We start from the raw sequence: 25,014 nt of genomic DNA on the forward strand, positions 1-25,014 counted from the left end.
CAGCTTCACCGAGCCTTTTTTCTATAAATAAATACAGTAGATTCTACACTGACTAAAGGATAACACTTAACATCTCTACTCCTTTCTGCTCTCCTGTTTATTTAGATTAATTCTCTTTATTGCCTGTTGCAGTGAAGGTCCTTTAACTGTCCGCCATCAACAAATTATGAGCTCTGAATCACATCATGTCAATAAGTTCAGGTTAACCAAGTTTCAAGCTCTCAGGAAGAAGTGAAAATTCACCTGGACTGTGAGGATTTTTAGATCTTTTTAGATCCTTGGGCCCTATTTTCTGGAGTTCTCTAAATTAATAGCATTTTTCTTGCTTTTGGTTTGCAGCATGTTGCAGAACAGTTCCTTCCATCAGCTGGTTCTGTTTTGTATCGGATCAACCCTGTTACAACAAATAGCAGCATCCGGTTTGACAATAATCTGAGGTTTTAAGCACCACAAAGGTTGAGCAAATATGCTTTTGTCATCTTGGAAGTATTTCTTAAATTACATCTATCGTAAGGCACAGAACACCTTTTGGCATGCTTTTATCTCCCCATGACTGGATTACTGCAGAAGTAAATCCACAACCAAGAGATATCATCTCAGCACTCCTGTTTCAGCTTCTATACACTGACTCCCGGTATGATTTGGGATGAAGTTTATTATTTTACTGATGCCTCTAAAGGTCCTTTCAGCTATATTTCTAACTTTTTACTACCATACCACTTTGAGATGTTTGGTTAGTGGTCTTTTGTCAGTTCCCGGCACCCGACTGAAAACTAAAGACGTTGTAGGGTTTGCATTTCGGGCTCTCTCTGGAACAACCTGCTTCCGGAAATCAAGTCTGTAACCTTGTTTAAATCTCTTTTTAAATCACACTTAAATCAAAGAGCATCTTCTGATTTAACTAGACTTTTAACTTCCTTTGAACTGTCTTTTCTATTGTTTTTTTAAAATGGTGGTTTTTATACAACAAATTGTCTTTTTAAGCCTGATTTGATGACCTGTCTGCTTCATTTTGCTGCCGTGAACCACTTTGTAACTTATATTTTTGAAAAATGCTCTAAAAATAATCGTTATACATCATAAAATGTTATAAAATAGAGTCCATGGTGTGTACTAAATTTCACTGTAGTTCATACTTTCATTGATGAGATTAATGATTAATGATGAGACTAACTTTCATCCCTACAGCTGCTAAAAATATGCAATAAACTACAGAGCATTAGGAAATAACATCTAACAAAACCATCAGTGAGACGTTTCTGAAGAAGGCGAGAGCTTTCGCCAAAACTGTCCAGGTAATCACAGTCTATCTATGCACCTTAACTCTGAACAAAAGAACTCAAAACTACTGCATTAATAAGAAGACATGATGAACTTTTTGATATAAAATCATCAATTTATCCAACGTTTTGAAGTTGTTTTATGCTTCTTGTCTGCATTAAGATGTGATCAGAGCGACACTTTCAGCTACAAACCTGTTTGATGCAACGTTTCAGGAGAAATGAGGACACACAGGCGGCATACACTCTTTCAAACTTGTTTTCTTTATTTGATAATACTGAATATTTTTGTCCTTCGCCCGGACTTACACAAAGCATCAAACACATGCACAGTCCTCTATTCACACAAGGTTTCCCGTTTCTGTCCGCCTCTCCTCCACGAAGGATTCATCGCTCTCACTCTCACGTTACTCCAGCGCAAGAGGACCTTTCTCGACTACAGCTAAAGACATCGTAGACAAAGACAGCGAAAACACACAAAAAATCATGATAATAATAACACTGAAAAAGAAACAAAAAAAGTAATGGAAACTGGAAAGAGTTTACTTTTAAATTATGCCTCTAATACTCCATCATATATATATTTTGTATGTTAATGTAGCTTGAGGTGTATAAAACAGCACTGTAAACTCTGACTGAGTAACTTGCTTTCTATTACAGCGATAGGGCTTCTTATTAATAACTGGAAGGAGCAGGAAAAGACGAGTCGAAGCTAACATTAAGCCTGTTTAAAGACCTTATTACTCATGGAATGAACTGTCTGCGAGAGTATATCAGCTGTTGTTTGCATTTACAATCAACAGATAATACAAAGACACTGAAATAACATCCCACTAGCTCTATTATAAGTTTCTTTCACATGTGAAATCTGCAAAAATATCCCTTACTTCCAAACCTCTCACGCATCCACTTTATGGTTTTTTTTTTTAATCAACCTTTCACTGCGAGTACTGTTTGTATCTGTTCTGACAAAGAGAGAGCAGAAATATGTTCATATTGATCACCAAAAAAGCACTTGAAATAGGCGAAATCTGCACCTGAGGTGGATCTGTCGGTCTGGGCGAACGATAACTGTCACATCAGAGTGTTCAGGCTCTTGTCTTTACTCATCCTCAAAAAGTGCAAATCTAGTTCTAATGCAGTAAATAATAATCATCATCAAGTAACAACAAAAGTATATGCATAGGTACTGTACAGCTACATAACAAGGGAGGATCTGAAAGAAGAGAGGAGGAGGAGTGAGAAATTTGGCATATTTCTGATTGGGGCAGTGAAGATTTTGTTGCTTTGTAGGTTTAAATTTTGAGAGCTCACCTTCACGCAGCATAGACTGGTCCAGTGAGGCCTGCAGTGGTCACAGGCTTCGTTTAAATTACGGTTTTTCACCCGATAAAACCATAAAAGATCATCAGCAACGCAAGATGAATCCTTTTAAATAAAGTGGGCGTCCGATGTCAACAGTTTCCCAGCAGAGAAAATGAGAAAAGTGTTAACTAATAGTGTGCGGAAAGAGGGAGACAATCATTTAAAAAAGAAAACAAAAAAGGCAACTTGGAATTTGGCTTTGGAATAAAAATGGAGAATGAGGTAACAAAAGTAGAAACACGATGGGTAACGAATGATGGTCTGCAGATCGGGGACTGATTGGTGGAGATCAGAGCTGGTAAAGAGCTTGGAGGGGCAGGAAGAGCTCCGTCTCACAGAGAAATTTCATCCTCCTGACGCCAGCCTCAGGAGGAGTTTACATCATCACTCGACCAGTCTATGTCTCATGATGCTATTTTATGTTTTTTTACAGAGACGGCGAGTCTGAAAACAACCTCCAAGCCCCTTCAGGGTCACGAAATGTTGAGGAAGTTTGAGGTCCAAAGCTGCCTCACAGATGAAGCGAGAAGCCAGAGGTTGTTTTCAGACCAGCAGGCCATTTTTAGTCACATTAGCCTTTTTGTTCTTAGAATTATCAGAAATCAATTTTGCCTGATGTTGTTATCTTTAAATTTTCGAATGGAATTGTTTACATTTATCTCCGTCAGGATGTGCAGTGGGCAGTTGCGTCGCCACGTGACTAAGGGTCCTCGGCGTCCAGGAACTCCTTCTTGGGCGGAGCCACGCCGCGGTACCAGGAGCAGGAACCGTCTGCCCGCTTGACGCAGGCGTAGTGGTTGGCCTGGCGACCGTGGACCTGCTTCTCGATCATCAGGTCCGTCCACAGACACTCCTCAGGAGCCGAGATCTCACAGGGCAAAGAGGGGCAGCGAACAATCTGCAGGAAAACACACAAAAACAGGCTCCATGTACTGTCTGCACCATCTGTACTCATAACATCACTGTGTTTATTGTATAAACAGTGTTAGGGCTCCTTGGTGTCATATCATACTTGTGCCATTACAAGATCAGATATGCCTGAAATCGAACCAAACTAGGGATTGACCAATTATCAGCCTGGGTGATTATAGTGGCTATTATTTGCCCTTTTTCTGATTATTACTCTGCCGAGGAATATGACGGAGTTTCGCACGTCTATCTGTCTGTCTGTCTGTCAGCAACATTACTCAAAAACAGACTAACAGATTTGTATGAAATTTTCAGGGAACATCAGAAATGACACAAGGACCAAGTGATTAGATTTTGGCAGTGATGCGGCTTATAGTCTGGATCCACGGATTTGTTAAAGATTTCTGTATCGGGGCGCTCGTATAGCTTAACGCGTTGAGCGGGCGACCCATGTACAGGGGCTGGTCCCCGACGCAGCTGGCCCGGGTTCGATTCCTGCTCGCGGCCCTTTGCTGCATGTCTTCCCCCGACTCTTCTCCCCTGTTTCCTGTCTCTCTCTCACTACGCCTATCTAATAAAAAGCCGACAAAAAGGCCAAAAAAATAACTTTTTAAAAAAAAAAAAAAAAAAGATTTCTGTATCATTGCCAGATAGCAGCAAGGTATCACTGTAACCATGACAACAGGTGAACACTACATCAGCTGATTGTGATCCTACTACAAATCCACCACTGAGGACTTATCAGGACTTATCCGTCAGAAATGATCCAAGGAACAACTGATTAAATTGTGGGGGTGTTTCCTTCTCTTCCCCTTCTGCTATTATATTATATTATTATTATATCTACATGCTACCATTTTCAAAATCCCCTTCACTACAGGAAATAATAACAACAACCTCCAAGCAGCAACCTAACACACAGAAACTGTCAAGTTTTCCAGAGGATTTGGATTATTTTTTGGTGATTTTGCCATTTTAATCACCGGAGGAGCTGTTTTAATGACCAAAACAGTTCCCCCAACACTGATTTGAGGGGACACTATTGCTACATCCTTTGCTTAGCTCCACCAAATACATCTCTGAATGGTTTAAAGAAATGCAAATAAGCAGAGTTAGTTTTATCCCGTATAGCAGAATGACTATGAGGGGCAGCCAGACTATTTTGTGTTGCAGAATTGTCTGGATATGCAAGACGAGAGGTGAAATAATGAGCTACTAGTGCTGCTGCTTCAAAATAAAAGTGCTGTGTAACATAATGTGGCTGTTAATGGGAAGCAGCCAGAATGTCTGCACTTAATGATAACCATGACTGCTCATCACAAATGTTCAAACAAAACATAAACAACAGTTTCTGTGTTGAAATAAATATATCCTTCGTTTATGTTGTGTTTTGCTAGGTATTAACGGGACAAGGACGAGCAGCAGCAGGAAGCTGAAAATCCAACTGCAAAGTCATCAGCTTTACTGCTGCTGAGGGGAAACTACAAGGATAAATGATGGAGAAGGGACAGTTACTGACTGATCTCTTCTTTAAAGCAACACAAGTTTGTTTATCTTGACAGCTAAAAATGTTTTCTATCGTATTGAGTAGGAATGTGAGTCATTACTTGCTGTTTGTAATTTAATCATTCAGAAATATGTTGACCAATAAGACTGAAAATGAGTGATATGTGTCAGAAGATGTGGGACAGATTTGCTGTAGTATCTGGTTGAGCCACCAGGGGGAGGAGCTTACTGTTTACTGTGATGGAGTTACAGGTGTGTTTGCAGGCCGCCATTATGGGTCCCATTAAACTAGCGCACATCCCTGCTGTGTAACTTCTAACTGAATGAATTAGGCTAGGATTTTGTAATGCTAACACAAGCCGAGAACTGAGTGTCTGAGTGAAAATTCATTTTAGAGGTGGCAGTAAATATATTTTCTTTACGACAAAGGTGATGCAGCAGCATTAGGGGACATCTTTTCAGGCTGAGCAGATTTTTCCAGCAGCTGGATTAAATACAATGAACAATTCACTTTGGTACGAGGATTATTCTGATATCAAACCTCCATGAAGACTTATTAATATTGCAAGTTAGTCACTGTGGAAGATTGCAGCTTGTTTACTGTGTTTAATAATTTGGATTTAATTGGACCAATCGGTGAAGAGCAACTACATATGAAGTCACAATTTTTTTGCTACTTAATTTAGAATTCAATAAATCTGGTGTTTATGTAATCTTTTCTTTAAATTTTTAATGTAACCGAGTCTATACATGTCAGAAGTTATACACGGTTTCATCAGCATATGGTAAAAACCTCCACTGTATATTTAATTCATTTCAGTGAATAATCACTTATGTATTATTTATCGCATTTAGTCCTTAACACTAACTGGCTCCAATACAGACAGAAGGAAAACTGTACCACTGTTCTTTGAAAGGTATTGGCCCATTTTTTAACCATACATAGTTTGACAGCACAAATCCTCACAGTTCACACGACGTTAGCTATTTTCCCTAATACCACAACCACAAATTCCTTATTTTATAAAAAGAATGTGCACTCAGCTAAAAAAATACATAAAAAAATCTTCTACAGACTCTTATTGTGAAACATACTGATTCATAACATCTGTCTGTCTGTCTGTGTCAGCAACATTACTCAAAAACAGACCAACAAATTTGGATGAAATTTCCAGGGAAGGTCAGAAATGATACAAGGACCAAGTGATTAGATTTTGACAGTGATGCAGCTTATAGTCTAGATCCACACATTTGTTAAAGATTTCTGTTTCATTGCCAGATAGCAGCATGGCGTCACTGTAACCATGACAACAAGTGAACACTACATCAGCTGCCTGCTGACGATCACGTGATTGTGATCCGACTACAAATCCACCGCTGCAGACTTATCAGGACTTACCCGTCAGAAATGATCCAAAGAACAACTGATTAAATTGTGGGGGTGTTTCTGAGTCCCATCAATTCCCGCCGCCTGCTACATATTTAGATCACGTGATTCTGTATCCGTACATAAAGTACACATGCAGAACACACACCTGTCAGTGCAAGGTAATTTTGTTTGTGGGTACATCTATATAAATGGACACATTCTGATTTCTGCTACGAATTTTTTCACGATTTCAACCGTCGGAAACTGTTCCGCAAAAAGAGTCCAACAAAATACTTCCAAGCTTCTTTTGATTTTAGTAAAATCGAGGTGGATGTTAAAGTGTCTTTGCTGTTACAGTCAGTATCCATGAGTGTACAGTTTTATGTAAAATTATTCAACCCCATCTTAACCATGTTTCTTGCTAGAGGCGTATGGGGAGTACTGACACAGTGTGAACCCGTTTTACAGACTGAGTATTACTCAATGTTTAGCAGGTGTCACCGTTGGATTCACTTCAAAATGTAGACATACAGGTGTATGCCATTTGAGTTGTACTGCAATTATCTGTATTTACTTAGCATTGTTTATAGGGGGTTGAATACATTTGCGACCTGCTTTTTAAAAAAAAAAAAAAAAAAAAAAATAGAAATTTTGGATGAATTCTGAATCAAATCTTGATTTTTGCTTTGGTATTATATTTTAATGAACTAACTGTTCTCCTCTTATATGATTTAGTCGCCTGCAGTTGGAATGTTGCTCATTTTGCCAGAATGTCAAAAATGTCAGGGGGGTTGAATAAATTTGCATGCAACTGTAGCTTAATGACGGATTACACCTATAACGAATAAAATGTTGTTCTCCGAACGACTTTTAGTAATAATACGATCTAACATTTTCAGAAATATGCTGATTGGCTCTCTTGATGAGGATTAGGTGAGAAGATTGAGACCAATTTCACGTTTGTGGATGTCAAAAAATGTTGTCTTGTTTATTCTTTACAAGAACCAAAGAGTCAAATGTGGCAGCAAATTGCATTTTCTATCACCTCATTAAAATCAGTCCCGACTCGCTGCTGGGATGTTTGTTGTTGAGGCTCAGGTCTCGTCTTGTTTGCTCTGTTATGTCTGCATTTGTAACTGCAGGAAGCAAATAGCTGCTGCTGCTCTTCTTTTTTTTTTCTTCCGCTCTGAGATAAAACCACCCAGTCGGCTCTCTGTGGCCTCACCTTGCATTCGCAGCCCATCTGGTAGCGCTGGCTCAAGCTCTTCTTCTGAGTGGTGCTCAGTGAGTCCCAGGGCATGATGTAATCACACAAGGTCACATGCATTCGCCCGCCGGACTCGGCCTTGCCTGCAAAAGAACAAGATCTACTGCTTGAAAATGACATGTGGCAGAAGGATCAGACATAACAAGAGGCAGGAAAACACCCAACCTTGGATGCATGAGAGGAACTGTTCCCACTGGACACCAAGGCAGAAAGAATGGACGTCTGATAGAACATGTGAAACCGATAAAATCTTTTCAGACTGGTGACTGCAGGCATCAACACCTGTCCACGTGGAAATGCTCGACTTTATGTTTCACGCACAAGCAGCAGCAGTCATAACACGGCGATACTTCAGGCTGAGTGAACGGATCTGCGACAGAGTAGCTCTTGACATGTTTTCAGACACCGACTGACTCGCATTTCACTGCAGCTCTGCCAGCTGTTAACCCTTCAGACCGAGGAGACGATGAATCACTGTAAAAGACGCTCTGCTCGGCAGAAATTCAGCTTTCTTTCCCACAGCTCACATCCAACATCTTGGGGGGAGGAAAAAAAAAAAAAAAGGAGCTCGAGTCTAGGAGAGAGGAAATGCTGGCTTCAGCAGTTCCTCCTCTTACAACTCTATGTAATTAAGGCCGAGTGTTTGCATCTCTGTCTGATGGAGAAACCAGAGCATAAATGACATCATGATCCTCAGCGTCGCCTCGAGTCTGACGCTGCGGTAAAATCACAACAGCAGCCAGATTTAACATTAAACAACATTTAACATTAAAGCAGGGAAGAAATCTGATTAATCAATCTGTGGGAAAGAGCTGGGTGAGCTGAAGTTTGAATACTCTCACGTGTTTAATCTAAGCCTACAGCAGCTAGTACAGTTAGCTTAGCATCACTCTGTCCAATGCTAATAAAACATCTACCAGCACCTCTAAAGCTCTTTAACCCTCTGATTACCAAAACCAGCAAGTTAGAAAGGCATGTTATGCTTTAAAAATGCCAAAATTACACCTTAAAACAGAGCCACTAACTAGGGATGTCTGATATTAGCTGTTTTTGTCAATAATTGACATGCCGATATTGTCCAACTCTCAATTTTCAATTCTAATATCAATCGATACCGGTACCTGTACCTGTGGGCTATTTACCTAATTTTAGATAAAACCACATATCTCTTGTGGTGGAATATGTGACAGCTATACTGTACAATTTTGAAAACTGTCGGCGAAATCCAGGTATTATTTTATCGGTTTTCATGATAGGCAAAAAAAACAACAACAATATTAACCGATATTATATTTTTATGTCAATATCAGTGGGCCGATATTATCGGACAACCCTACCAGTAACTGTTAAAACAAAGAGAATTACTGGATTTTCAACTTTCCAACAGTCCTTGAACTACTCGTGTAATATGCCATCAGGAAAAAAAAAGTTTAAATCAAAACTTTAAATTAACTTTGAGACTTTATTCTAAATGTCTCGTTTAAAAAGGTGCCAAAAGTAGACTGTTTGCACTTATTAGAATCTGTAAAAATCAAAAAAATTAAATTTTGCAAAAACCATTAGTGACTCAGCTGGAACAGTTAAATGACAAATATTCAGGGACCTTTAGGCTGAACTGCAGGTTGTGTATAAGTAATAAAATATCTGTAGTATGTGAAGGCGCTATTTTTCCAGTATTGGTAGCACAATAAACTAACTTTTGTTGTTTATGTTTGTATGATTTATGTCATTGGAACTGTGTCATACGGCACAGAAGACATCTTTGAGTTCTCTCTACTTCTAGTCATGGTTGTGCTGTTTCCATAGAGGTTCAGGAGTTTAAAATGTAGTAAAAAATGAGTCTACAGCGAGTAAAAAGTGGCAAAAGCATAAAACACAAAAAATTCCAGAAGATTGAAATGACAGATTTTGAACATCTGGACGGCCCTTGAAGCACTCACCTGTGCAATCTGGTCAGAAACTTCACTAAATCCGAGCTTAGAATTGCAATAGTTTATCAAAATCACTTCATTGTACAGTCCTCATTGCTATAGTTTGACTCCCATGATTTTGACAATTATGACCAACTTAAGAGTAGAGAAGAAGAAACAGACGTTAGACTTTAGTTTCTTATGCATTAATTCACTCAAAACCAACACTTATCCAATCTGTGCAACATAAATGTATATAATTAAGATATCTGATCAGAAATATGCAGCTTGTTTGAATGTAATCTAACAACAAACCTGATTAAAATTACAAAATCTTGATGTGATCTTTAAGCTGATGCTGGAAAAATCACTCACAGACATCCAGGGAATATGAAGCAACATTATTGTTGAGTTAGAGATTTGCTTTTGTACATTTTATGAACCAATACTTGCTCTCTTGTAGCTTCGTGTTTGATCTCAACCTACTTCTGGAGGAAACATCTGGCTCCTAAGCTGCTGAATGTTCGGTTATATTCACCAGTTAGTCACTCAGATGTTAGCGGCTGAGCAGGTAGAATAAAAAGGGGGATTTTTTAAAAGTGCTTTTTCTCAGAAATCTGCTGCCTGATGTGACTGGAAATGATGCTGTGAAAGCAGCGAGACCGAAAACAAAACAGTAAACCGGCGGCCAGACAGGTAAACAAGCGGCTGCAGGTGATCATTTTCTTTTGCCGCTTCACTTCTGTTGACCTATTTCACTTGAAATTCGTCACATGATGTATTTTTATTATCAAAATGATGCTTACAGTGGATTTAAGTTTACAAATGTTGAGAAGTGACGCAGCTTTGTGGATGTAAACAGTCACTATGAGGCAGGAAACGTCTCAGGAGCTGGAGATTCACATGGACAGACAGAATCCTGCCTCGTCTGCTCTGGGTTTATTCAGCAGCGTATCATTACACATAATAACATCAACTGCTCCTCCTCCAGGGTGCAAAACGGCCCGGCGGCCTTGATCCAACTTCATGTTTGTCTGCCCGCCTGTTTACATGAGCAGGTTTCTATCTGATGATCTGTTTGTGAATTCCTGCTGATTTTCTGTCTGTCTTTATGTTCACAGTTTATCTTCCTGAAACTGGAATCAAAGACGTTTTAGTTGTAGGAAACAGTAGCCGAGTGTTTGAATGAATAGAGCAGAAGTTAAGCTGATCTGGACTTAAAAACACACATTGTAAATCTCACAGTTTCATCTGTATTAAATGAGGTAGGCAATGTTTTCCAATGCGAAACAGATTCTTGTTGGTTTTAAAGTTTCTAAAAGCTCTAATCTTCTCAGTTTTTTTCTTACAGCTTCCATAATTACAATAATTCTTTATTTTTCTTGTGAGTATTTTTGATGTTTTAGATGTCAGAGTGGTCAGGGAGTGTAAAGAGAGAGAGAAGGAGATTAAAAAAAACTCAACTTGAATGCTTCAGTTAAATTTAAAAGTTTACCAGAAACAATCCAGAAAGACTGTATTTGAGTCTTTGTTTAGAATATAAAATGTTTAACTTTTTTTAATTTTTTAAATCAATTAACTGCCAAAATCACAAAAATGTGCTGCTTTGATATTCAAATACTGTTTACAAAAGCATTAAAGAGAAACAGAAAAGCTTCAATTATTTTCTCTCCTTTACTTAACAAAATACTAAATAATTATTGGACAGTCAAAATGCAGTTTCTGGGTGTTTTTTGCTCCTATAACATTTTATTAACTAAACACAACCTGCAGTTCAGTCAAACAGTGAAGAATTTTTTATTTTTTACAGCATCTGCTCAGAGCAAATGATATGATCTAAGCATTTTTTAAAAGGAAACATGAATGAAGTGATTTTGATAAACTATTGCAATTCTAAGCTCGGATTTAGTGATGTTTCTGACCAGATTGCACAGGTGAGTGCTTCAAGGGCCGTCCAGATGTTCAAAATCTGTCATTTCTATCTGCTTGTACAGTTTGTGACGCCTATAACTGGTGTAATTTTGGCATCTTTGTAAAGACAACATGACTTTTAAACCCAATACTGTGTTTTAATCCATAATCTAAGACAGGGGTGTCAAACTCATTTTAGTTCAGGGGCCACATATAGGCCAATTTGATTTGAAGTGGGTCGAACCAGTAAAATCATAACATAATAACTAAGGACAACTCCATATTTTTCCCTTTGTTTTAGTGCAAAAAAGTACATTCTGACAATGTTCACATTTTATGAACAATTTGTTTTTTTGACAAAACATTATGATCAACCTGAAATTTATTAAGCAAAATAAGTGAAATTTCGACAGTATTAAGCTTCAGTTTATCATTTGTGTATCACAACTTACAGATCACAGAGTCTATAAAGGCACAAAACACACTTAGTCACAGGAATCTGGAACTGAACGATATAATATTTCACAACTTGTCAAGATCTAGAAATTACTTTATTCCTTTCCACATCTGTGTAGTAAACCTGACACACCACACAAACTAAAGTGGGAACTATTAAGGAAGAAGGTTCAGTTATTACCATGCCTTGTAAATTTAGAAAATTTATAGATGAAAGTGCATAAAAGTTGTGGCAGTGCATCAACAATAGGGTCCCACCAAACCAGACTCTGTTGTACTGAAGCTGCTGACTCACATTATACCACACAATGTTCAATGTCTTTAAATATCCTTACAGGAAGGAGTCCTTTTCACCTCTGCAGTTTTTACACTTTGCAAAGTCATTCTGTGGGCCGGATTGGACCCTCTGGGGGGCCGGTTTTTGCCCATGGGCCTTATGTTTGACACCATTGATCTAAGAATTAATCTTTAAAACTTCTCCAGACTCTGGGGGTAGCAGTGCTTCAGGTCTTTATGCTAAGCTAACTGGTCTCTGGTTCAAGCTTCATAATTAACACACTGATATGACAATGAGAATAAACTCCTCAGTATTTATTTCAATGTTGAACTCTTCCTGTTTGCACGAACCTCCAATCATAAGTCATGAACATCTTTTCGGATCAGGTGACCAACAGGACAATGGCTCCAACAATGAATGAAATCTAATTTGTCCCACTAACCTGAGATCAGGTACTCCTTCTTGCCGGTGGCATCCAGAGTTACACCACAGACAGCAGAGACAGGAGCCGTGAAGACGGCCTCGATGTCCTGGTTAGGACCCTTGAACATCTGGAACAAAACAACAAGAGGGGGTCATAATGAAGGAGTCAACATCCGGACATCAAGCCCTTTAGATTAAAACATTCTTACCTTGATCTGTTTGACCTCATACTGGATCCTCTTGATGGGGTTCCCGTAGATATCATTCCCAGAATCCACCTCTCTCTCTCCCACCACCTTTGCTCGAATCACTGATAGAGAAACACACAAACATAGCATCATGTCCAAGACTGCATCTAGTGAAGATTTGTATTATAAATCTGCTAATTATGTGCTTGATGACAGGTTTCTAGTGTGTAAAATGTCACAAAATAATGAAACTGTAACATTTTCACGTCTTGTTTTCTTCTTAACCAACAGTTGCAAACCCAAAATATTATATTTTCAAAAACAACAACAAATCTTTATATTTGAGCGGTTTATAACAACAATTTCGGTGGTTTTCTGCTTGAAAAATGACACCCCAGCTCTACTCAGATCGTATTTAGTTACATAATACCAGCAACAAAAGAGAGAAAGAAGGAAAGAAGCTGCAAAAAAGGTAAAAGCATTTCCAATAAAAAGATGCAGAGAGAGAGCACTGTTGGTGTTTTTTGGCAAATCATGGACAAAGGCTGATAATACAGATACATGTTAGTACAGAATAACCAATAAATGACAAGAAAATTAAATGCAGATATGCTAAAGATCACCATTCTCCAGTTGTTCACCGGACAATAGTGACAGGTTAGTCTTTCAGCTAAACATATTTCTTAGTTGAAAAAAGTGTTGCATCGTAAAACTCCCATTTAAAATAATACAGGACTCACAATTTGAGCACTTCTATGACTTTGATCGCCACAAAACTCTCCTGGTTAAACAAAACGACCGAAGACGTTTAGTTCTGTCATTAAAAAAGCCAAATGTACAATAACTGTGTGAATTGAAATCGCAAAAAATCACATGTAATGATACATAAATACAGAAAAAGCTAATTATTTGTGTTATTGGTTAATGCACCGGTTATTTTTTGGTTAAAGATTTCCAGTTTTAAGTGATATGAGACAAAGAAAAACAAAAAAAAATTGTCCTGCTGGAGAAACTGGCAGCAGATATATTCTACAGTGACGCAAAAAATAATTTGATTATCAAAATAGTTGCAGATTATTTAGCAAATTAATCCTCTGAACCCTGAAATCTGCCAGAAGGTTGGGAAGGCATATTATCTTCAAAATGGCACCATTTATTGGAGCGAAAAATGGCAAAAACAGAAATTGATGAGAGATACACAAAATAATGACAAAAAATTGCAAAATGACCACAAAACACCTAAAATTACCACAGACAGACTGAAAACGGCCACAAAGGAGTGCAAAATGACCACAAAAAGACCTGAAGTGCTCACAAAACAGTCCAAAAAAGAAACAAAATGAACACAAATACAAACAACCACAAAAAGACACAACACGACCACAAAAATGCACAAAATGACACAAAATGACCACAAAAAGACCTGAAGTGCTCACAAAACAGTCCAAAAAAGAAACAAAATGAACACAAAGACACACAAAACAAGCACAAAAAGACACAACACGACCACAAAAATGCACAAAATGACACAAAATGACCACAAAAAGACCTAAAATGCCAATAAAAAGGACTGAAAATGACCAAAAAAGAACCAGAATGAGCAGGTCATGTGATCTGGAATTAACACACTTCCTTCAGAGGTGTTTCTGTAATGGGGAACTTAGTGGAAATGGATTTAATCTGTTATTTTCCAGATAAAATTTGATATATTGCCAAAAAAGTAAATATCTGTCATGATTATCTCAACTTAATAAAAGAACACAATCCAAACTATTTCTGAATCAGCTCATTTTATTATTGTTTAGCTCATTAGAAGGTGGTTGGTATTAAATTCAGACAGTTATTTAGTTGACATTTTAGTGATATCCAGTCATTTTTATTAATAAGTGATTGTTTCCATAATAAATAATTATGGAATTTGTAAAGAAATGATCATAATGGACATAATAAACATTAGTTTTTTACTTTTAATAAAAATATATGCAGATATATCCCATGGACTTCAGAAGTGCCTCAGTTATAGATCGACCCAGGTCTTTATACTGCAGAGAAAAATGAGGAAAAAAACGTCCAGAAACTGGTTGGAGTTCAGAGGGTTAATTTCTGCAGCAACAGTTTATACATTCACTGTTAGAAATATGTGAGTCTTGTTTATAATGTCATGACGTGATTCTGCTGAAAACAGACAAACAGTAAAACCTGAATCATCAGCTCAGATTCTCAGCCATCACGCCTCAAACTAACAAAAAGAACTAAACAAGCTCCAAGTCTCAGACGCAACATAACAAAAGATGAGCTTCTGCACCTTTAGTCCAGACCAGAGGTTTCATCATGCCTTGGCCTGCAGCTCAAAACACAACCAGGAAACCCTCACAGGACCAGAATTAAGGCTTAAGAGCACAACCTGAGAGCTGATATATGCAGAAAGACTTTCTGGTTTCTCACCGTGTGTGTGTGTGTGTGTGTGTGTGTGTGTCTGTGTCTGTGTGTGTGTCTGTGTGTGTGTGTGTGTGTGTGTGTGTGTGTGTGTGTGTGTGTGTGTGTGTGTGTGTGTGTCTTTTAATGAGCCAACTGACTTCCAGCTCCAGCTATGCTCAGGGCATTTATTCAGAATGGAAAATATGAGCAATAGAAGGGAAAAAAAATAAGCAGGAACAGAGGACACATACACATAGATAAACACACATACAGCTCTTACACCCTGGGGTTGAGTTTATGGCTTGGAGCAGACACAAGTATGGGGTTCATGGCTCCCACAGTTAATAACGTTTCTACTTCCCTCTTTTCACTTTTCCTGCTGATGCAAGACGAATGCTTTTCTGCACACGTAACAGCGCGAATAAGTCATTTAGCCTGTAAACATAACAAAAACATGACCAAAGGAGCCCAAAGTGATGTTTCTATACGTCCAAATATGTCATTTATGCTGAGATGAAGCAGCAGATGCTAAGATTTTAGAAGTTTGAAGAAGTATTTGGTATTTTTGACTGGAACATTTCAACTATTAGAATTATTTTTGAGTCCATTTTATCTCATAATCAGTTTAGTTATCAAATGACAGCCATGATGATGCTCACACTCTGAGAATAAATGACATTTCTGTGTATAATAGCACTGTTTCTGGCCTGTGTGTTACAATTTCAATCCATCAGCCTGTATTAATTGTTAATGATGCTAGGTAAGGTTGTGTTATTTAAAACTCCTCATCTTAACAGAATCAACTGTGCTGCTTTAATCAGTATTTTCAAGTTGGCAAATGGCATTTTGAAATGTGAGAGGGGTGGTTCCTCTTCATTCTGACTGTTTTAACATCTTTCAAGTAGTTTTTTGGCCTCGTAATGCACAATTTTACTGTTCGGATTCATCCAGAGGCCGACCAACACTAGATTTCTGATGGCTAATATTCCTCTTATATGCACATATAGTAAGTCAGTGATTTTTTGAAAAGTGAATTTTATGGGATCATTGTTCATTAAATTTCCAGCAACATGTTTCACAAACTAGTTAACGACTTAACATGAAGACACCACTTGACTCCGCACCACTTGCTCTGCTACATGTGCTGCAGACAAGCCGAGATTATTGTAAACGAAGGAGTCAGAGCTGCTCTGCTGGACAAACTGTGATGACACCATTTCTAAACTAGCCCAAGTATCATTTTGTGTATTTGTGTTTCTGTTACATTAAAAATCATGGTGCCGCATATCGGACAACAAACTCTACTGTTCAACAGTTTGGAGTCATCCAGGCAATCCCCTGTTTTCCATGAAAACTCCCACTATTATTCATGTGCTAACATAACTGCACAAGGGTTTTCTAATCATCAATGATCCTTTCAACACCATTAGCTAACACAATGTAGCATTAGAACACAGGAGTGATGGTTGCTGGAAATGTTCCTCTGTACCTCTATGGAGATATTCCATTAAAAATCAACTGCTTCCAGCTAGAATGGTCACTTACCACATGAACTATGTCTACACTGGATTTATCACTCATTTCATGGTATCTTCACTGAAAAAAAAATGCTTTTCTTTCAACAATAAGGACGTTTCTAAGTGACCCCAAACTTTTGAACAATAGTGTACGGCAAAACAAAATTTTGGTTTTCAAGCCGATATTTTCAATATAACTGTCTGACCAATGTAACAATAAAACTCTTGTTTCACTATGTGGATGCAGCAGGCTGCAGATTTTGGCAAAAAAATCTCACTGAAGTCTACTCAGACATACAAAATTAATGAGCTGGTGGAGACCCAAAACAGAGCTAAAACTAAGCAAAAGCTCCAGTTTACTCCATCAGAACTGCTCATCAGATTAAAATCCAGTTCCAGCTGCATTTTAGAGGCTTTGACTGATTATTTCTGCAACTTTTCAAAACATACGATGCGATATTTATGCACTAAAAAGGCAACTGTATGAATGTATTCCAGGAGAGACGGTCTCAAAATGTGAGCTATGTCCATTTAAACAATAATGTAACTTTATTATCCATACAAAGGCCAGATTTTTGATCCAATCCAGGTTTTAAAACAGCTGTGGACACGTTTGTGAACCATTTCTTTACTGTAACAGTGAAGTCATTTGTGACTCACAGACTTTTCAGCTGAACTGCAGGCAGTGTTTGTGCAGAAGTACAGAAACAAATTAAAAATAGCATGTCGAGCCACCATTGTTGTTTCCATAACTGGTATCATCTGTGGGCACTTAGAAAAATGTTGTACATGATTCCAATGTTTTGAATTTTTAGGATTTATGGCATTACAACGTTGTCATACCGCTCAGAAAACACTTCTAGAATTCTTTCTACTTGTAGTCACGGTTGTGTTGTTTCCATAGAAGTGGTGAAAAATGAGCCCACCATGAGTAAAAATGTGACAGTAGCAAGAAAACAGGGTTAATCAACAAATCTCAGGCTTAAGAATTAAAACCTGAAGGCTGAAACCCCCAAAACAGGATTTGTCAGAGAGATTACCTGTTTGTAATTTAGATAAACGATTACCTGCAGGTTTGATTCATTGCTATTCAAAGAAAAGCAGAAGATAAAAGGTTTAATAATAGATTTGTTGACTCAGAGGTGAAGAAATCTGTTTTTTATTAGCTTGGAGCAGGATTGGAACCTGATATACGCCTTATAAAGTCATTTATCTGCGCTTCAGAGAAATTTCTCACAGGCAAACTCCAACATTTTGCTCTGATGCTTATGCAAATGTGCAACAGCAGCCAGAGTCCACATGTAAACACACAGCAGTATACCTGGCTGGCTCTCTGCTGCATTCCTGACAGTTTTTCCGCTCTCATTTCCTGACCTCATTCTGCGCCACAAACTAATGAGCAAAGCATCAGCAGCAGGACACAATAGTGAGGTGAAATTGCCCTGTTGTTCCTGTTGGATTGCTATTATGGGAGCTTATCTGTCTACCTCGCTGCAGACATGTTTACGTCTCCCCCTCCTAGAATAAAGGCCTAAACAGCGGGACGCTAAAACAGCACGACTACCGGGAGTTTCTCCGCGGTTTGATCCCCGAGTCATCCGATCAGCAGCAGTCAATCAGCAGCCAGGAGCCTCCACAAACCAGCTGACCCACATTTCCCCACCGCGACGACGCTTAATGACAGACATGCGGATCAGTTGCACTACGCAATGTTTTCCATGCGAACCCTCGTACGAACAGCGCAGACCACATCCTAAGTGCCCCCCGTTCATTCCACCGCATGACTATCCGTTTCTTTTTTCATACCCCGGTGACCATCGAATCATCCCGACTCTCCTGCTGCGGTTTGTTCAGCTCCAGAAGTATGTGGGCCTTCTGTTCAACCCGTCATTTCAGTTAAGACCCGCCGCTCTCAAACACAATTCAGTCTCTTGACCTCTGGCAACATCTGTATGAAGATCTGAGAGCTCTGGTTGTTCTCTGTGAGGTCTTCGGGATCCAGTCAGCGGGAGGGCGACGGATTTAAACACAGTGACAGAAACAAAGGTGGAGAGAGTCAGATCGATGTGTCAGGAGATCGGAGAAGATCATCAGTCAGTGCAGGATGTGCAAAGTTGTTCATTTGATTTCTTCAATTCAGTTATTTGTGATCATAGTTTGTTATTCAGGGTTTTTCTAGCATAATTTTTACCACCTTCCAGAGAGATTTTAGGCACCAAAGGACAATCAGCAGCACCCAAATGAGAACATAAACAGCAATTCAATCTTTAAAGCTGTTTTGTTAACTAAGGTTTTATTTCCTTGAGCATAACAGACATTTTTGTTCATCAAATGTTCAGAAATAAACGTAAAATTCATCGATTTCTACAGAAAATCTCATTCTGAGACATGAAAGACCCTGGAATGGATGAATCAGATGATAAAAAAAGAAATTATACATCATCTGTTTGGGCTATAGAAAGCTCATCAGACCTCAGAGAGCAAGAGGTCAATGCATGAGCTGTTTGTAATGTTATGACATTATCAGATAGCGGCTAAACATCTTGACTTGATCAGGTGTGTGCTGGCAGTGGTATCGAAAGGACACGGAGGAGGAAAGTTTTCAGCTACTGATTGGTTTGGTGTAAAAAAAAAAAAAAAAAATCTCTTTTTTCAAACAGATGTCACTCACATTCTTTGTTCAGCTTTTCTATCTTGCCGCAATTTATTGTCTTTTAGTCAATCACCTCATTTGAAGTAAGCAGACAATCTAATAAGACGGCGAGTTGTGAAGTTTTATGTTTCCTTCTCACTTTTACAGTCAAATCTCCAAACTTCACAAACTGTCAAAAATGTTCACTTTGCATTGATGTAAAACAGGGAAAAGCAGTAAACTGAGAATAAATGGACAGGTTTTCTTAAGAGCCGATGTCGATACTGATGAGAATTAGAGGATATTCTACATGCCACCCAACAAACTTCCAATAATCCATGTACAAAATGCTAAAACATGCACTGGTTGTGCAAATTTACTTGATTTGAGATCAAATCTAAAACAACTAGGAGAAAAGACTATTTTATAAAAATACCAAATAAGTCTGAATTACTCCCTGAAATCCCATTTTCTCTTGTCCCACCCCCTTAATGACCAAACTGAATCTCAAATAAAACAGTTAAAATGAAATTTAAATCTCCTTTTTTTGCTTTATTTTTTCATTGATGTCTCTTGCAACTGTAGGAACATTTTTTAAATCAACATATTTTAAATAATAATTATTATCCATGTGCCCCACAACAACCCTGTTAGCATGACCTTTTTAGCTGGTAGAAGAAGAAAACAGTGAATCACATGAAACGCTGGAATTAACATTATCATCAGTGTTCCTAAAGAATGACTAGAGCAAAGCTATGTCCTCTCTTCTATTTTCCATCTTTCCATCCCATCGTCAGCCTTGATTGATTGTCTCTTTCTACCTCATATTATCAGGATCAGACTCATTCTTTGGACTGTTTTCCATCAGCCAGTTTGTCCTCTTGGTCAGCAGTAACAGCTAGCTACATATCTAGCTTCTACTGCTGAGAAAAAGGGTTCAAAACAACACAGAAAACATGGAATAAGAAGCTGAGCCAATCAATACCTATTATTGATCAATATGGAGCAGAAAGGTTGATTTTTCAAACATTTTGGAGCCCAGATGTCCTCCAGTTCTGGAATGATCTATATATTTATAACCAACGAAGCCAATAATGGATATTTGAACATACATATGCTGTAATAATTAAAATCTTGGTGCAAAAACTTACAAAAAGACAAACTCTAGCATTAAACTTTGCAAAAAGTGATGTGCAACCAATCAGACAGCGCTGCTGGACAACCAAAGTGACTACAGAGAGATGCCACTGCATTTATTTTATGGTAAATCAATTAAAAAAATAATAATAATCAGAAAAGTGGCAAGCATGGGATCCAATATTGATAATCAGTCAATTCTTACAGCAAACCCTCTCATATGAGAAGCTAAAACCAGAGATAAGGTTTGCTATTTCTGATTGACAGTTGATCAAATATTAAAAAAGTCCCAACAATCGAGAAGCAGCTGAATGTTTTAGGAACATAAATTGAGGCAGCTTTAACTGATTTTTAGCCACAAACAACTTTATCATGGACATATTGCTATTTTAAAGCTTAATTTATGAGAAACCTGCTGATAGGAAGCAAAATTAGTCCATTTAATCCAATATCATCTCTCTTTTTAGCTCCATTTTTGGTCTCCACCAATTCTCGAGGCAATCATCTGCCTGTTTAGCTGCTAAATGTTTCACTGGCCTGTTGACTACTGGGTCTGTCTACTGTTTAGGGCAAAGCAGGTCATGAACAGATGCTTTCTGGAGCTTTTAATAGCTGAGAATGCACTGACGAGAGCAGCAAAACCAAAACAGTAAGAGAAATAATGCTAAAATGGTGTCATCTGAGCCACTGTTGAGATAGAAATATCAAGAAAAGCAGCTTTAATTCTTAGTTTTGTGGTGTTATAAGAGATTTTGCATCTGCACTCTGGCTCATGTAAAGTCATCTGATGTCTTCGGCTCTTTAACCAATATCGGGTTCTTTCAAATGTCCTCCAGATTTTGCATCAAAGGGTTTCACCTTTAAAGGCACCACTGTTCCTGTGATGACATTTCGTGAAGAAAGCACGCCTGTTTCACCACAAATGGAGACGCCTACACTGTCCACTCGTGTCTACTGCTGCTGCTTTTCTGCTCGGTGACACTGGTCTTCCCGACCGCCGTACAGCCTGAGGATAGTCTGACTGGAAGTTCTCCTTTGTGGGCAGCAGATTTATATGAAGATGGAGGATGTCTGTGTCTCTGCATGTACGTTGCGTGTGTGATTGTGCGGAAGGTGCATGACGCTGCGTGATTTTTATGGCTTGTGGTCTCAAAAACAAGAAGTTGACACACACACACTGTCCAGTAAAGTGTGTACCAACAAGCCCAGCATGGGATCCTGCTCCACCAAAACAAATCCCAACTGTCAGACCGCATAATTCTTGACAATGCCACTTTGTTGTTGGCTGCATGCACACTGGAGCCAACTCTATTCTCTGCACGGCTGCGAAACCCCATCTGAACCCTGATTTCTGCTCCTTTCTTCCCCTCCTCCTCCTCTGCGGTGTCTTATCTGGGTGTTTCTCTCAGCAAATTTTTACTTCTCAGATGTGGTTCCGGCCTCAGATCCACCCTGAAATCACAGCAGGACAATGACATCGAGCTTTGCAGCCAGTTTAGCGGCCATTCGTGTGCATCATCGCACGTCTCATGACTCACGCTCCCTTTAAAAAACACACCTCTCCTCCGAGACATCCTGTCTCTAAGTCCTGCCAGCTCAGCGACACGCTGAGTCACACCTGGAAACAGAGCTGGCATTTTGCAATTTGCAGAAGATGGAGCCACAGCAGTGTGGTGTCCAAGTTTCTTGAGGATACCGTGCATATTTTAACTTGCTCTGTGACTTTTATCGCCCTTTTTCCCCCTAAAACCACACCCTGAACTGACAGCCAGATGTTCAGCGCCATGCGTGGCCTTCAGCGTCGTCTATCCCTATCGATCCCTTCTCTGCACCGGAGCAAAGTTGGGAAAACCCCAGAAACATTCCTGTAATTCCTCGCAGCACCACCCCGCGCAAGCTGGACAGGAATGGAAATTTTAAAAAAAGAGAAAAGGAAGAGGGAGGAAAGCTTCGCTGTGTGACATATTCTGTGGCTGAGATTCAATCCCCCTCCTCCTCCTTAGTCTCCATAAATTTCACTTTCTCCATCCCTTGTCCTCCTCTCTGCTCCCTCTCTGGTGCCACGTTGTCCTGCAGAGGCCGGCGACCTGCTGGGAAACACTCTGCTCCAGGAGACATTATGTTCATGGATGTGCAAACACACAACCGGACACGCAAACCAGGACCCTGCTGTTGAGGATCTGAGGACGGCAGTGAAACCAGAAGAGATCAAAGTTCATGCACTTCTGACTCCTTGTAGTGATGTTAAAATGCACAGAGTCTAAATGAGCACCTCAAAGGGAAGATTTCCTAGTTTTCTTCTAACATGACATGGCAAAATAAAAATATATCTATATATGAGAATGGGATCTGCAAGTGTGCAGCAGTGAAAGCAGCGCAAACTGTCTGGACCATGGCCTGGAGGAGCACCACCACCTCCAGGCTTTCCAGCGGTGTCAGCAGCCACCGTGCGCCCAGTCAGCACGCCCCAGAGGCGGCTTGAGCTGCAGCAAAGCGCCGCTGTAGCAGCCGGAGCCCTGGTGCAACCAACAACAACAACAACAGTCCCCGGTGCTGGACTCACCCACGTCGGCGTTGCAGAAAGCCTGTTGCGGATGAACCGGAGCGCAGCTGCACGCCTCCGCAAGCTCCTCCGCGCGCCACAGGAGCAGCAGCGCGAGCGTGCAAAGGATGCCGTTAACGGAAAACGGCATCTTGGCGGCGCCGATGTTGCTGATGTTTTGCTGTTGCTTCTTTATGCGTCGGTGGAGCTCCGGTCCCTCCTCCGCTGCTTCCTTCTCCGCGTTACCGACGTCAACGGACGGTTCGTTGCGTCCCGCTCCGGTCCAGGTGTGAAGACGGCGAGGTGTCGGTGTCCCCGGTGTCCCGCTGTCCAGCCGCAGCTGTCTGTCTGTCCGGACTGTTGTTGTTTCGCGGATTGAGGCGGTTTTATAAAGCGGACGGTGCAGCTCCTCCCCCGGTGGCGGCGGATCGACCGGCAGGGGGCGCTGCGGCCTCATGAGGGGCCAAAAGACGGTGGAGGGGCCCCAAGGACCCGGATCCACCCAGGAGTATTTATTCACAGCGTGGGGATGGTGGCACTGCTGACGTTAACCCTATGAAACCATTTCTCATCAACATGATAAACAGTTAAATAAATGGAACTAAACGAGTTTTTGTTTCTAAAATCAACAAACTTATGAACAGAAAGTTGCCAGAATAAATCTGGATAATAACAACAACAACAACAACAACAACAACAACAACAACAACAACAACAACAACAACAATAATAATAATAATAATAATAATAATAATAATAATAATAAGGTTGCAAAATATATCAAATGTGATACAAAAAATATACCATAAACAAAATGATATGGCATTTTTAACATTTTTTTTTAAATGGATTTTGTTAAAAGGGATAATAACTTTAATAATTTATATTTTCGTCATGCCATGTATGACAATAAAGCCATTCTAAATCTAACCATCTCAGTTCCAAAAAAAATAGAATTCTCTGGCTATTTATTGATGGGTCAGACTTTACAGGGTTAAATTAATAACTAGGGATGTCCGATATTGGCATAAAAATGTAATATCAGTCAATATCGTTATCAGGTTTTTTTGCCTTTCATGAACCGATAAAATTCTTATTTTTCACAGACAGTGTTTACATTTTAAAGCCGTGTTGCATCTGAGAATGCATCCAGTGGTGCATCACAATAAAATTAGGCCTGATGTGTTAATTCCACCACAGGAGATGTTACCTAGAATGAGTTAAACAGCCCACAGATATCGGTATCAGTTGATATCGGAATCAGAAGTTGAGAGTTGGACAATATCACCATATCGGTTATTGGACATTGCTATTAATAACTTATTATTATTAATATTTGGATATTAAAAGATAACAAAAGTTTCTACATATACAAGAATTTGTGCAATAAGAATCTGTACAATACTATTTATATGTGCAATAGGATAAGACAAACTTTTATTTATTGCAAAGGAAAATCTTCTGCCTAAAATTAGTCAGAAAAAAACTAAATGATATAATATGCCTAAAAAGTAGACAACAAATAATATATAACTTAAATAAAATAGCCAGATTAAAGCAATAAAAAAAGTGATGCTGTCAGTTTTACTGCAGGTAATCAATAATATTACACATGATGATAAAATACTGAACCTGAAAAGTGAATTTAGAATTAAATGTTGCTTATTATAGTGACAATATTGTACATGAAAGTGAAATATAGATGAAATCTGGGCAATATTTCTACTCTGTCTGTGCATTACCATTGATGTAAGCAATAAGATCAGTTTTTCTTTATACTGAAGGAAATTCTTGTGCCAAATATATGTCAGAAAAACAATAAAATAACATAAAAAATACAGTTCTAAAAGTAGAAAAAAAAATAAGATTTTAGTATGAAGTATTACTGAAATAAAATAAGTCAACTA

At 39.0% G+C, this 25,014-nt stretch overlaps 1 protein-coding gene across 1 annotated transcript; it reads right to left on the minus strand.

The window, feature by feature from the left end:
- Positions 1 to 1,525: 1,525 nt before the first annotated feature.
- Positions 1,526 to 23,579, minus strand: timp2a (TIMP metallopeptidase inhibitor 2a). Its single transcript, XM_023292264.3, has 5 exons — positions 23,129 to 23,579; positions 12,883 to 12,983; positions 12,693 to 12,801; positions 7,655 to 7,779; positions 1,526 to 3,543 (listed from the first exon to the last, which is right to left on the minus strand). Exons 1-5 carry the CDS (start codon positions 23,562 to 23,564, stop codon positions 3,346 to 3,348), a joined length of 969 nt encoding a protein of 322 aa, XP_023148032.2. The 5' UTR covers positions 23,565 to 23,579; the 3' UTR covers positions 1,526 to 3,345.
- Positions 23,580 to 25,014: the final 1,435 nt, after the last annotated feature.

Source organism: Amphiprion ocellaris, chromosome 18 (assembly GCF_022539595.1).
Source record: "Amphiprion ocellaris isolate individual 3 ecotype Okinawa chromosome 18, ASM2253959v1, whole genome shotgun sequence".
NCBI lineage: Eukaryota > Metazoa > Chordata > Actinopteri > Pomacentridae > Amphiprion > Amphiprion ocellaris.

Bases quoted from the DNA above. Each gene is read 5' to 3' on its own strand.
- timp2a (XM_023292264.3), bottom strand. From the start codon at position 23,564: ATGAGGCCGCAGCGCCCCCTGCCGGTCGATCCGCCGCCACCGGGGGAG. The intron at 12,984-23,128 runs GTGAGTCCAGCA...TTTCTCTATCAG, and splicing joins TTTCTGCAACGCCGACGTGG to TGATTCGAGCAAAGGTGGTG. The intron at 12,802-12,882 runs GTAAGAATGTTT...GTTTTGTTCCAG, and splicing joins ATGAGGTCAAACAGATCAAG to ATGTTCAAGGGTCCTAACCA.